This window comes from Vanellus vanellus (assembly GCF_965231255.1).
Source record: "Vanellus vanellus genome assembly, chromosome: 1".
Taxonomy (NCBI): domain Eukaryota; kingdom Metazoa; phylum Chordata; class Aves; order Charadriiformes; family Charadriidae; genus Vanellus; species Vanellus vanellus.
Window position 1 is genome coordinate 195,564,442 of NC_138905.1, and position 14,547 is coordinate 195,578,988.

General features: G+C 37.7%; 1 protein-coding gene across 1 annotated transcript in view; it reads left to right on the plus strand.

The window, feature by feature from the left end:
• The window catches only part of LOC309673129 (coiled-coil domain-containing protein 169-like), a gene marked incomplete at both ends in the record, with an annotated part of 28,497 nt that extends 14,201 nt beyond the window's left edge, over positions 1 to 14,296 (plus strand). The window contains 4 exons of the mRNA XM_082484844.1: positions 6,435 to 6,533; positions 6,737 to 6,790; positions 10,601 to 10,677; positions 14,194 to 14,296. Of these exons, the coding sequence (XP_082340970.1) occupies positions 6,435 to 6,533; positions 6,737 to 6,790; positions 10,601 to 10,677; positions 14,194 to 14,296 (333 nt within the window). The remainder of the gene's footprint in view (positions 1 to 6,434; positions 6,534 to 6,736; positions 6,791 to 10,600; positions 10,678 to 14,193) is intronic.
• Positions 14,297 to 14,547: the final 251 nt, after the last annotated feature.

Sequence of the window (14,547 nt, forward strand, 5' to 3'; positions counted from 1 at the left end):
AACTTCAGTATTGACGTACTGAGTTCTGAATCATCAAATAGGTGCGTGGAGAGAGGAACAGAAGTCAGAAGGCTGAGTTAGCTGCGTAAGTTTGCCTGGGAGAAAGGCAGCTAGATTGGGATTCACAACAGAGCGTGTAGTAGAGATGGAAAACCAATGGGAAGTTGGTAAGAAATGCTCAAGAATTGTGTCTGAAATCCCCTGTTTTCCAGAAGTAGGCAAGACCTTGCAGCCTTTCTCACTTGTTCCTTTTCTATCCATGTAAATTTTGCATTTCTGACTGATTAACAGCCCGGCTTCAAAAATTATCTCACCAGTAGTTAAGTGTGATGGCAAGAGCACTCTCAGGATATGAGATATGCGAGTTCAAGCTCTTAGGGTGGCAGAGGACAAATATGTAACTCATGTAATTTCTTTGTGGGTTAATTTTTAGGCTGTTAGAAGAGGATTCCTTCGTCATGTAATGTGGGTGGAGTGTGCTTCTCAGGTTGTGCTCTATTAGGGAGATGACCATCAGGAGACTTTGTTTTGAGACTCCATAAAGGCTTTCAGCAGCAGACTAAGCGGCTTGATTAAGCCTGTGCTTATGGGCAACCACAATATCAACAGCTCAGATGCCTACCTATGTTATATGACAAAGCCATATGTGAAGAATGTATGACATTGCGTAGATTGCTTTGTTAGCATTAGGATGTTAAATTCTGCCTGAATTGCAATTTAGACTCTAGTCCCTTTTTGATTTTGGGCTTCACTTCCCAATCTATATGTTGGGAATAATATAACTTTCTTATTGTGAATGAGAATTGTGAGCATAGGTACATTACAAATTATGAGGCAGCTAGATACTGTAGGGATGGTAACTGTATACTTTAGTCACATTATCAATCTATTTCAGTCTGCTTGCTCATCAGAAGCAGTGTAGTGCACCGTTTGTTTGCTTGTGGTTGGCTATGGTCCTTGCTCCAGAGCTGAACGAATGCCCAGGCATCTGCACTGGACCAGCTGCACTGGCAGCAAAAAATAGACAGTGCTTCTGAAAAGATGAAATGAAAAAAGATCTAAAAGTAGTTTACTTTGTAGGTGAAAGAACTCAAAGAAATTAGACGAGTACTATCATGAAATTGCTCTGTTGTGACTAACAGATGCAACACCAAGTCTTGCTGTCTTATGTAACACTGATGGACAATCTAGTGAGGAAATAAATAGTGGGCTGTGGATTTACAGAGAACAAATCTGGAGAGCAGCATGAACTTCTGTATTTACTGCATTTAAGCTTACTGTGGTGGTACAAAATATGTTGTAGGTGGTACAAAATATGTTGTACAAAATATGCTGTCACATGGTTATAATCCTTAATGTGCAGTCAGGTCAAGAAGACAAAAAAAAAAGTTTCCTAGCCTGACAGTGCTGAGGCCTTCTCTATCTGTCCTGTTTAATTCTGTAAAGACACTGATGTTGTAATGAAATAGCACATGACCCTAGTGGAATATAGCCAAATCTTCTCTTTAATCTGCAGCTTACTTTTTCTCCTTGAATTGGCCAGTGTTGACTGTATTGACTGTAGAAGCCTTCTGTACTAGGACAAAGATTTCATCTGCATCCAAGATAATTCTGTTCTAATTAGGAAAAAAAAAAAAACAAAAAAAACCCAATTTTTTCCATGTCTCCAGTGTGTCTGTTGTAACAGATTAAAGTTAATAACAGTTTAGTCATATGCGAAACATTCTTGAAAGAAGATGTAGCTTTTCTGTATCTCTTTTTTTTTTTTTTTTTGAGCAGTAGGAGGGGTTATTCTCTCTTGCAACATGTTTTAAAAGTACTATGCTTTTTGCCATGCTCACAAAATCTTGCATTCCTAGGGAAATCTCAGTAACAATGTTTTTGTGAAAAATAAAATTTGGAGTAAATTGCATGTTGTACAGAATAAGTAACGTTGTACTGAAAATTATGTGAAAAAGAATAAAAGATGCAATGATCTGCAGATGCTAGAAAGGAGAAGACTGGAGATTTCAAGCAGGCAAATATAAGAGGCGGATGTATATGTTTGGTGGCTATCTGTTGGGATTTTTTTACCATTATCAAGCATTCGTTAACTTTCTGAGAAATACACCACACATGGATCTTCTGGATCTGAGGTTTGCATGACAAATAGGGAAAAATTTCCACAAAAAAAAAAAAAAAAAAAAAAGAGAGAATATTTGAAGAGAGTCATATTACCTTCCTTTCCATGTTTACCAGGAAAATTTGGTAAATAAAGGCATAGCAAAGCATTAAGGTCATGAGAAGAAATAACTGATTATTAAGGCAGTTGTCAGGTAGTCAGTACAGAACTTGAAAGGATTCAGCTATTCTGACTAGGGAGATGCCTGAGTTAGAAATAAAAAGAAGCAAAAATTCTGAAACAGATACTTATTTTACACAGGGGGGGCTAAGCAGACAAATGGAAGAACCTGATTAGCCTGAAATGTAATAACATTGATAATGAAAACATGATGGGATAACAAGTATTGAAGGTATGCACTTGGCAGGAAAGATCAAAACGGAGATAGATGTGGTATGTAGCAGATGTGAGACTTTTACATTAATGTTGTTTGTTCTTTCTTCATCATCTCTTTGGATTAATTCATCTTGAGAATGGAAAGGAAGACAAATTTTAATCACAATAATACTGGGAAATAATATTGAAATCTATATTGGAACAACATGACTCACTTAAATATTAGGACATCAGTATTTTCTACATGTAAATGTCTACCACTTGGCTAGATCATTATTTCCTACTATAAGCAGTGCAGGTCTAATTAATACAGTCAGCTTAGTATAAAGAGTTGTATCTAGATTTACCTAAGTGGACGTCTTCAGTGGAATAGTAGTGTCAATAAAGAGACTTGAAGATGTTTCAGTGCAGAGTAGCCCACTGCTGCTCCAGAAGGATGTCTGTCCTGCAACATGTGTCATATCTGCCACGCATGAATGTTTTTGACACTCTAGGGCATCTCAGATGGCAACTGAGTTGAGCTCTTTAGCTGCTCAGCTGAATGAATCTCTGCGCATTATTGATGGTATTGACTGTGACTCTTAGTAGGAGCTTGGTTCGCATATGGACACTCAAACGTAGATATCCTCACCTCGGCTCAAATTCCATCCATAAAGTCAAATATAGATATAAATATAACATTTGGATGCATGGTTTTGGATATAATATTATTAGATTACTTCCAGAAATTGTATCGTATGTGAAACCTGTAAATAAAGACTGAAAACCAAGTGCTAGTAATAACGATGAGGCACAGATCTCAGTGGATGTGATTGTTAACACATTTTATCAGAAAATACTGGGTAAAAAGGAGGGAATGCTGGCTTAGATTTTTAAAATCTAGAATAACATTGCAGAAAAGCCAGTCATAAAAGCTGTCAGATCAAGTGGTCATGAATTCATTCATTTTAAATTAAACATGTATATATTGCCTAAGTTTTCAGTAAAGGTAGAAATAATGAAATGCAAGACAAAGGAAGAAATAGCTAATGTCAGCAAGTTCTTGGAAGAGGAAATAACAGTAACCAAATCCTAAGGAAAACTCAAGGAGCTGGATATGCTTAAATTGAAGGAAATAGGTAATCCGCACCTTAGGATTCTGAAAGAACTGGCTTGCTACATCACTGATCTGATAGCAGGTGGTTTTAATAAAGCTGTGGATGATGGCATTGTGTGCATTGGAGAAAAGCAAATCTTTTTTTTTTTTTTTAGTTTTAAGATAGAGAAAGAGAAAGAGGAATAATTGTTGCAAAACCAGACTGAAATATTAATTTATTAAAAGTGGCTCATGGCGGGCAAACCTGTTGACATTCTGTGGTAAGACAATAGGTTTTCTTCTTGCAATAAATACAGTAATCTTGTTCACTGTGGCCTCTGATAAAGATACCATGTCGCATGAGGAGTGACTGATTAATTTGGAGAAGATGAAAATTAGTACATTTGTTGAAGGAGTAAAGAGCTGGCAAATTGAAGATGATAGCGATGACTAGTGAAGGAGGCTACTGGGAGAGCACAAGCAGAGTTCTTCCAAGACCAGGTTTAGGACTAATCTTAACGTTTAATGCATGAACTTGATACACAAAGTAGCAATAGATTATGACATCTTTCTTCTGATACCAATTATGTAATATAGATATTATATACTAGGGATCTGGGTGTTTTTTAGAAAAGGAATGACACTGAAGACAAGATTGTTAAAAATGGGATTAAAATTTAATAGTATAGACCAAAATATTTAGGAAATAATAAATTCTGTTATTAATTGAGAGCTGATCACCTGGACATAGCTGCAGAGGAGAATCTGGGTATTCTAGCTGATCCTATGTTGACTGTGAGCCATCACCATGCAGCTGTGAAAAAGGAAAATGCAATCCTAAGTTTTATCTATACAGATAAAGAAGTATTACTGACATTGTTCAAGGTAGTGAGATGGCTTCTGGAGTACTGTATACTCCAGTATGGTTCCGTTCTCCAACTGTAAGAAGGTTGAGGTCCAGCATGGTGTAAAAGGGGCTACTATCATGATTAGTTGAAAGGACAGCCTGCTGTGTGAGAGACCATTTTTAAAAGCTCATTTTATTTATCCTAGTAAAATGAACGTTGTAAAAAGATGTTCGTGTTTTCTGTCTATGTGTGCTGGGGGCAAACACAAGGGAGGAAGAGGAGAAATTATTTTATAGATAATTTAAATGCAAGAACAGGTATAAACTGACCTTCAATAATCTGAGGGAAGGAATTAAAAAAGCCATCTATTATTAGAGCCTCCCAATAAGATTGTCTCTACTGGGTGCAGTGGATCAATTTATGAAAGGGATTATGAGAAGCAGTTTCCTGTGTTAGAAATGGAGGAGGACCTGCTTGGGTGTGCATTCTACTTCCACTACACAGCAAACAACTGGCTAGTGCCAGTAACCAACAGTGGACTCTACCACTGTTATTCTAGCTCATCCCAATTGTAGATAAGGTAAATGGTTACACAATTAAGACAGTCTGCCCACAAAATACTGCTTTCTAGACAAGTTGTTGTGGGTTACCTTTGACATCCCATATGCCTCTTCAGCCAGTGCAGCAGGTCTTTCGGCAAGTGGTTTGGAAATGGATGTGCAGGTGAGATCTGAAACCTTCCTCCTACTAAACAGAAGCCATCAGAGTGAACTTAAGTTAGAAGAAGGGAGCAATTCTGGCTGGTCACCAAAAAGTGACTTTGCTAACCTATCAACGAGCAGTAGTGTGGACAACGGTATCTGTATCATTTTAACACAGTGGAAATGTGTAGTGCATAACTGATAATTGTAGCATATGGTTAATTGCTTTTGTGTCTGCAGTGTGCCAGCCAGAATCATGTAAACAAAAAGTGCACAAGAAGCAAATAGAATGATAAATATTATAATGTTTGAATAATAAAACAGAATAATAAAACACTCGGGACAGAGTGTATCCTCAGCAAGTTTGCTGATGATACCAAACTGGGTGGGGTGGCTGACACCCCAGAGGGCTGTGCTGCCATCCAGCGTGACCTGGACAGGCTGGAGAGCTGGGCAGAGAAGAACCTAATGAGGTTCAACAAAACCAAGTGCAAGGTCCTGCACCTGGGGAGGAAGAATGCTAGGCACCAGTACAGGTTAGGGGCGGACCTGCTGGGAAGTAGCTCTGAGGAGAAGGATCTGGGGGTTGTGGTAGACAATGGCCCAGCAATGTGCCCTTGTCGCCAAAAAGGACAATGGAATCCTGGGCTGCATAGGGAAGAGTGTGGCCAGTAGGTCGAGGGAGGTCATTCTCCCCCTCTACTCGGCACTGGGGAGGCCACAACTGGAATACTGTGTCCAGTTTTGGGCTCCCCAGTTCAAGAGGGACAGGGAACTGCTGGAGCGAGTCCAGTGAAGGGCAACTAAGATGATTAAGGGCTTGGAGCACCTCCCTTATGAGGAAAGGCTGAGAGAGCTGGGACTCTTTAGCCTGGAGAAGAGAAGGCTGAGGGGAGACCTTATTATGGCATACAAGTATCTAAAGGGTGGGTTGAAGAAGGATGGAGCCAGGCTCTTTTCAATGGTTCCAAGTGACAGGACGAGGGGCAATGGGCACAAGTTAGAACACAGGAAGTTCCGTTCAAATACACGGAAACAGTTCTTTACGGTGAGGGTGACAGAGCACTGGAACAGGCTGCCCAGGGAGGTTGTGGAGTCCCCTTCCCTGGAGATTTTCAAGACCCGCCTGGATGCAGTCCTGAGTAATGTGCTCTAGGCAATCCTGCTTTAGCAGGAGAGTTGGACTAGATGATCTCTAGAGGTCCCTTCCAACTCTGATAATTCTGTGATTCTGTAATAAGGACTATGGTGATGGTGTCTTTACACAGAATGGAAATATTTGTAAAACATTGCTTTATTTACTATAACCACAGGGTTCCTTAAAGGAGGTTCTTAAACAACTAGAAGAAGAGAAGAAAAGTCTGCAGAATCAGCTAAAAGACTATGAACTTAGACTGGAACAAGAAGCAAAGGTTTGTAGTCCCTATATGCCTCTAATCTATAAAAGCTATTACTGTCCGACAAACAGACAGTGTGTGTGGAACACAACAATAGAATAGTTCTGCAAAATTTGTCACTGGAAAGAAGCTCTGCTGTATATTTGTTTCTTCCTGTATGATTCAACTTGCAGAATATTTTGCTTAATGGTAGCCTATATCCCTTATTTTAAATGCAGGCTTACCACAAAGCTAATGATGAGCGGCGCATATACCTGTCAGAGATTTTAGAGGTAAGAAAAAAACCGTGCAAATCAATGACTTTTTAAAATAATTATGCTTTCTTAATATAGCAACAGCATCTGTTAATGCCATTGGGTCAAAGTCTTTATCACTGCATTCATCTACCAAATCCATTAAAAAAGCTGCTTTTAAAAAAAATTAAGAGCTAGAAATTGAAAGATTGCTATAGTTTATTTATTTTAAATACTTTTTTTTTCTTTTGTATCAATTGGAGTTTCATTGTTCCCAAGGATAGTCAAAGTGCCCTTAACTGAGAAAGCTGAAGCAATTTTCGGTTACTTGCTTGCCCGTTTGGTAGTCACAAGATTGCTATGCTCATTTAATGTTTCAGTTGAAAAGAACAGAACCAAATTATTAGCAGTAGTGACACCCACCTTAAGTAGCGATTCCTCTTTTTCATATTTCCCCTTTTTTCTCTGAAAGGCAAGCTAGTCAGCCAGCTCAGAATGAAAATACAGTACATATTTCAATTAAATGTATAAGATAAGGGATAAGATACCTTGTTTTTGTAAAATTTTATTGCTGAAAATTATGTAATACATAAAGGTTGATGCTACAAACTAGAGGAACCTGTAAAGGAACCTGTAAAGATTTCTAGTACTTCTTACTCTGAAAGAGCTCTTAATTCCTGAATAATGTAAAAGTAATAGCTTAGTGTGATACTCAGGAATGACTGTCACTGAATCCCTGTCGTTGCTAACTGGGGTGAAAGGCTGTAATTAGCAGTGTTTCCATGTGTTTGCACAGTGGGCAACTGATTCTCTTACGTGGTTCATTGCTGCTTTGGGAAATCTGAAAGAGTTGCTTAAACTAACTTTGCAGCATGAAACCAAGAAAGAGCGCAGGAAATACCCAATATCTTTGCATTAACAGTGAAACTGGGAACTGCTAGAGGACGAAGGCAGGAAAAAAAAGATGATGTTATTACCGAACATGCTAGAGAGAGGAGTGCCAATGTTCAGCTGCCTAGAAAAGCACTTAAACATACATAAAAAACTATTTGAAGTGAAGTAAATGCACTGACATGTTGCTTAAATGGGGCATTAGGGACTTTGCCACTGAAACTCGAGGTAGTTAGTGCATTATATGTTCAGTAATCAATTATTTGCCCCCGTGATCATATCAGAGCAAAATAATCATCTTCAGATTAACCTCCCTATCTTTAGTTCTCAGAATGTTAAACAGCCAATCTAAACCAGCTGTAAAGGGATCCTCTGTTATCTGTGGAGAGAGAAGCATGTTTAAGGTGCAAACCATCATACCTATTTTAGATCAAGATGAAATGAATTTCCCAGGGCCTTATCTGTCTCTCTTCCTGAGCTATAAGCAGAGCCTAGGTGAGTAGTTTAGACAGCTACCTTTTACATTACTAATCTGATCATGGCAGTCAACCTAATCATGGTTGACTGTTTGTTGCAAAGGAATCAGTGGCTCATCTGGTCCCTTCAGGTCCTGTTCATCTGACTTTGATTTGATTATTGCTTTTTACTTTCTTTTCAAATCTACATATGTGTGCCCTCCCTTTTAGCAGTTCATTTTAACAATAGAAGCGGAAGTAAACTTATGTCCAGTCCAGACTCTTTCAGATGTATTAAAATTTCACTGTTCTAGAGTCTGCACAGTAATGTTGGCAGCAGTTGAGTTAGAAGGATTTACTCATAGACTAACATTTTCTGTACATTCCAAAGTAAATATACTACAGGATATTGTTATCCTGTGACAACAATGTATTCCAGTGACACTCTTAGTTACAGAGAACAGATATAATGGCTTTTTAGGCCTTTTTTTCCTCATTATGTTTGTGCTTTTCTATAGCTCACAGTAAAAAAAAAAAAAAAAAAGGACTTGAAGTTTTTACCAGTAGGTATTAAAAGTTCCGGATGTTTTGGGGATTTGCTTCTTTGTTTTGGATCCCTCCTGAAGCCTGTGGCAGAAGCAGGAGAGGGATGCTTCTGAGCAGCCATTTCTTTTATTTACCTTTTTTATTATTGAGTGCTTTTCTGCTTTTTTACAAAGTATATGTATCTTCTGAGTGCTTTTGTTGTTTGTCTTGTCTCAATCCTCCATAAAGGTTAGCCAATTTTAAATGATAGTTTTAAAATAAATTGAACATTTCACAAACTTGAGAACTCATGCTAGAGATACTGATGATCTGTGGTGTATTCTTGTTTGCTTTTTTGGTTTTGTTTTCAGTCTGAAAAAATGTTGGTTTGGGATTTGGACTCCACAATCTCAAAGCACTTTTTGGTGGTATTCAGAAATTGGTTTGAGAAGCAGGCAAAGAAGAACAATAGCAGATCTTTAAAAGGGCCATTCTTTCAGGCCAGATTTTTACTGCAAACTTTTGCTAGCATAGTAGGCTCTGACTTGTGATTGGGATTTCTTTGCAGAAAAAGCCCACAATTGTGGATAGGTACAGCTTGAAAGCTGCTTGGGCCACAACGGCTCATTTTAGTCGGGATAGGCCTGGAGTAAACTGTACCAGCAAAAACAGTGCTATGCATAATAATCATATATACTGGCACTCTATATTCATTTAAATTAAAAAAACAGTGAAGGCAGTCATAGCATAGGTCTTGCCTCATGTGTCACAGAATCACATCTGCTCAAGAAAGATGATAAATTATATTAGCCATCATCTTTAGTACTAGAGTTCCTTAAGGGCAAAAATTTTCTTGCTCTCAGGAAGTAAATCTGTGCAGATGGTATCCCATTTTTACGCTTGCGCTCTGAAAAGACTCTGCTTTAGTTATAGATGACTTTGCTATGACTGGGTCAGGAATAAGTGCCTAGTGCATTGTATACATGGAAGCACAGTAGAAACCTTTGTTTTATAAGCAGTGAAACATGCTTTTTTCAGTGCCAGGATTTTTCCTCACAAGTGCAAGATGTTTTCACACATGCTATAAAATGTAGTAGTTGGTAGTTTAATGTCATGTAATGAAATAATCCAAACCTTGAGCTTTGTTTAGGTAGCCCCAAAATCCATCTCTAGGCTTTCAAAGTCTTCACTGGTCTGGTGTAGCTGATACTTCGTATATCATGATTATCATATATTTATTACATGTTCCCGATGTCTGTTTAAAGGGGCTGAGAAAATTCTGTTCACTTACACTAGACACCCAAGTGTGCGCAGCAGCCAGACAAGCCCTATACCTTCTGTGTTTTCTGTCCATGGCATAGCTGTCCCTCTGAGAGGTAGTTCTATAAAGGCAGCTGGATAAGCCAGCAAGAGCTGGGTGAGGAGAGAACCCTGTGAGCTAAGGAACAGGAGAACCAACTGATTTAATCCTGCTCAGATTCTATTAAATGCAATGCCAGGAGTAACAACTGGGGTTGTTTCAGTATGCCCAGGAATGTATACTTCCAGAATATGCAGAGATCTCCATGCTGTGTTATTTTTTTTTAAGTAGTTCCTGTTCTTAATTAATGATTTCATCATTCAAAAGTACAACTAAGTCACTATAATTTGCTTTGTTTCCCATTCAGGGAAGTATGTTAGAAATATAATGCTTCTTCATTGAAAATGTGAGGTTATAGGCAGTATGACCAAAAATATGCTCATTGAAATTACTTATTCACTGATCGTCCAGCTTAATAAATAATGGTGGTTTTGCACAGCAAGGGATTTTGGCGTGCATTTAATTCCCCAAATCAACAAGGTGTCAGTATAATATGTACTTAAAGTACTCTATAGCAGTAAGAACATAGTGGGTCAAATTAGTTTGGAAATATTTTACTTCCTTACCTGTGATTGTTGTTAGTATTTAACTTGTTTTGTAAAAATTTGGCTATTGCAGACCTCAGCTACACTTAAAATTGCTGAAAGGCAAAAAACGGATGCTCTGACACGCAAGGGAGAAAACAAGATACTGAGGTAAATTTCCTGTGTATTCCCTCTATTTTCTTATTTATTTTTTTTGGCTAAGTACTGTGTTTTGACTATTACAACTCTCTGTTTATGGTAAGTATCACTAAGAATAATCTTACTGACAAAATATTACTCAACATCATTTTTGACACTGCTTTTCAATCAGTTTTATTTACTACTGTGTTGCAATATTGAAAACACATATTTACATGGCCTTTTTGAAATCTTACAATACCTCTGATGTTCTTCACTTTCAACCTGTGTTTAAAATGGGTCATTTTTTTCTATATAACTGAAGAGTTGGGAGCAAGAAATATACCCTTTAGTCCATTATGAGTAATTCAATTAAATAAATGCCTTGCTTAGCCCTTTTTAGTCAATAGAGATTGTGAAGCTTTTTGTGGCTGATAATGCGAGTGATTTTAGATGGCAACATATAAAGGCTTCATTTTTAAACAGATTTCTGTTTAATTATATGGGTTAGAAATTTAAATTTGAAAAGAGCCCACCCACTCTGACCTATATAGAAGTAAAATTTCTGATAGTAGTGCTTGTGAGAAGGCTTGAAATCAGAGGAGATTTATTTTTTAACTGAACTGAAAATGTTAAGAATATAAAGTACAAAGAATATAGGGAATAACATCAAAAGTGTGTTGGACCCAGTATCCTGCCTCCAGTGGTCATAAGTAGATGCCTGCAAAAGTGTGTAACCAGGCAGATATAATACTTGCTTTTGGAACTCTCCCAAATACTTTATATTTGGAGACTTCCTGAGATAGTATGGTTTCTATGTATTTAGTATCTCACAGTAAATACTCTTTCATGAACCCACTTACCTATATGATTAAAATAAGCATACACAGTACATACTGGGAACATCTGAAAATGTAATGAGTAAATGATAAGCATGAAATTGTGTAGACATAATTGCTTACCAGCTTTATCCTTTCATTCTGTGTAAGCACAGAATCACAGGATTTCATAAATTGGAACAGTGAAAGTTCATGCTCCAGGAGACGATATTAGTAGAATATGAATTAGTGAAGTACAATATGAATTAATGTCTATAAGTGAAGTTTCTCAATATAGAAAAAGCACTGTTTAGGTTTGAGGTACCCCATATATAGTTAGTGTGTTGCTTCTGACCCCAGTGATGTTTAACATAGCTCATGTGGAGAAGGTCAGGAAGCTAGAACTAGGAGAATTGACTGTTTCTGCAGGGAGATTAGATATCATCAGCCAGATATTGAGATTTTCTGAGGTTTAGCACTGATCTGTGATTATGCTGAGGTTTTTTTATAATTTATTTTAGTAGATCATTACTTACCCTGAAATTGTATGACAGTGTGTTTCTGTAATTTTCTTTATATCAAACAAAAGAAAATAAAGTGTAAAAGAAAATAGCGTGTCCTGTAATTGATGGTCTCAGAAGTTGCATATTGTAACAAAATATCCCCTTTCAACCCATTTTCCCTCAGAGGGTTTTTTTTTTAGCTTTTCAAAGTACTTTACACACATGAAGGGAGTTGTTCATCTTTTAAATTTTTCTTAGTGGCAAAGGACATAGTTTGCAAAACACTGGCTTTTATAACCAGTGACTTACAACTTTCAGGTCAAACTTTGTCTCAGTTGGCAACATGGAGATAAGGATGGGGATTTGGCATAGTTTGTAATTTAAGGAAATACTAGAATGTAAGTTAGCACCCCTGATCATCACAAGGTCAACACAGCCGTTGTTATATTATTCCTTTTTAATTATGTTTTGATTTATAGCCTGAAAGTTGTTCATTCAAGCTGACATTAATGAGAAATAATTTCATTCAAATAAGAGAAGACCTGCATGATTGAAAATAAACATGTTCTTGAGAATAATTTGAAAATTTTCTGTCCAGAGTTCTTATCTCACTTCTGTTGGCCTTTCAGAAAACGCCTGCCTTCATTGGATTTCAAACTATACTAAGAAACTATGTTTAATGTTTGTTTTAACTATAGATACAGGTATGAAAAACCCAACCTGTGTATTAAAGCAACACTGAAACATTTTTGAGTAGTAATTGTGAACAGTAATTGTTGAAGCGTTCAGTTTCCTGGCCATCCAAACACAGAAGCCAAGTTCAGTAGCAGACCTTTTTATGGTACTTCACAGAACAAGAAGAAGATAGGGTAGCTGAGAATGGGGAAAAAACATGGATGGCTTGATGACTCATGTCAATCTGAGCAGCCAATTTAATGTCATTCTGAGCCCTAACTGTTATGCTGAGGCGTATAGCATGACTTATTAGCTCAGTTTCAACACTGCACTGGCTGCAACTACCTGGCTTCTAAGCCTGTAAGTCCAGCTGGCTTTAAGTGGAACCAGGTTTTGCTGCCTGCAGAATTCCACACAGACATATGCTGTCGCCTTGGTCCAGCTCTACAGTGATCTGCAGATTAATCAATTGATTTTGAGTAATCAATTGATTTGGATTTGAATAATCAATTGATTATTGAGCAAACTGGGGCCCTGGGTTCTGATCTTCCAAGCTTTGAGTAGAAGCAGCTCCATATCTCTATGGGGGCAGCTGTCCCTTCATGACCATGACTGCTTGTACGAGCTGGAACAAAGGATGTGTCAATCTCAAGAAGACTAGCGAGCCCTAGGAACAACTTTGTTAGCTATTTGCCCAGAAATTTGAAAGTTGGACAGATCATGTCATCACAGCTTCTACCACATAACAAAATATTTCTCTGGCTGCCATCATGAATATAATGATATGATGTTGTGATATATTTTCCTTCAGAATGCCTGTTACTTGAGAAAGACATTGAAACCCTGTATATTGTCGTTAGAGTATGTAAAGCGCTGTCTGTCCACTGTAGTAATGAACAGGGAGAGAAACAAATGTATGTTGCATAAGAGCGGAGATGCACACTGCTTGATCATGAGAATGAGCTTTCCAGTTGGTGGAATCATCATTTTTCCCCTGGAGATTTGTTTACATTCCCACTGATTTCTCTTAGAAGATCAAGGTGAAAACAGCTCTCGTAGGGTTCATGTAGGCTGTGTATGTATGTATGATGAGAACCACTTCAGAAGTCTTCTGGCAGCATTTTCTATGTAAGATCATGGGCTCAAGAGCATGGGTCTCCAGAGTGGAATACCTGGAGAGACCTGTAACTACACCTGCATGAGGTGTTCTTCCCTTTCCTAATGGGGATTATGCAACTAATGAAAATGTCTCCTTAGTCAGTTATCATTCTCTTTGTGCAAATGTTTAGTATTCTGTTTGTGTTCTTCAAATGCCATCACTTAGGTAACAGGAAGTAGTCAAGAATCATGAGATGAGGATTGAGTTTGTATGCAGAATAATTAGATGCTCTGCTAGCCTGCAAACCAAAAATATACTTGTTTTTTCCTCTCTCAGGTTTATTAATTCACAATAGTAATCAGTTATGCAAATATAAAAAACATGCAAATTTCTAGCAGTTAAAGCCTACAGGGAGCATGACATTTGATGACTAACTTCACCCATTTTATTTCAGAGGGAGATACAGTGTTCCAGGAAACATGAAGATGGTTAATCCGCAAAAAGGATCGATTAAAAAGACTGTAGGAGTGAAGCAGCTTCCAAAACTAAAGCACTGATTTAATATTAATGCCAAGAACTTCCATTTTTTTTTTTAATTTAATTTAACTGAAAGTTTCTAAATTGAAAATGAATGTATTTGTGCCATATTATAATACCAAACCCAGACTGGCATGTCTTCTTAGATGCCCTAATGTAAGTGTTCCTCTGCTTAACTGAATTGTTCTTCTAGTTGCCATCTTTGGTCTGGTTCTCATCAGTGATGCTGAGTGTCAGGGACATGGAAGCCTTGGAAAACATGTAATTTCTT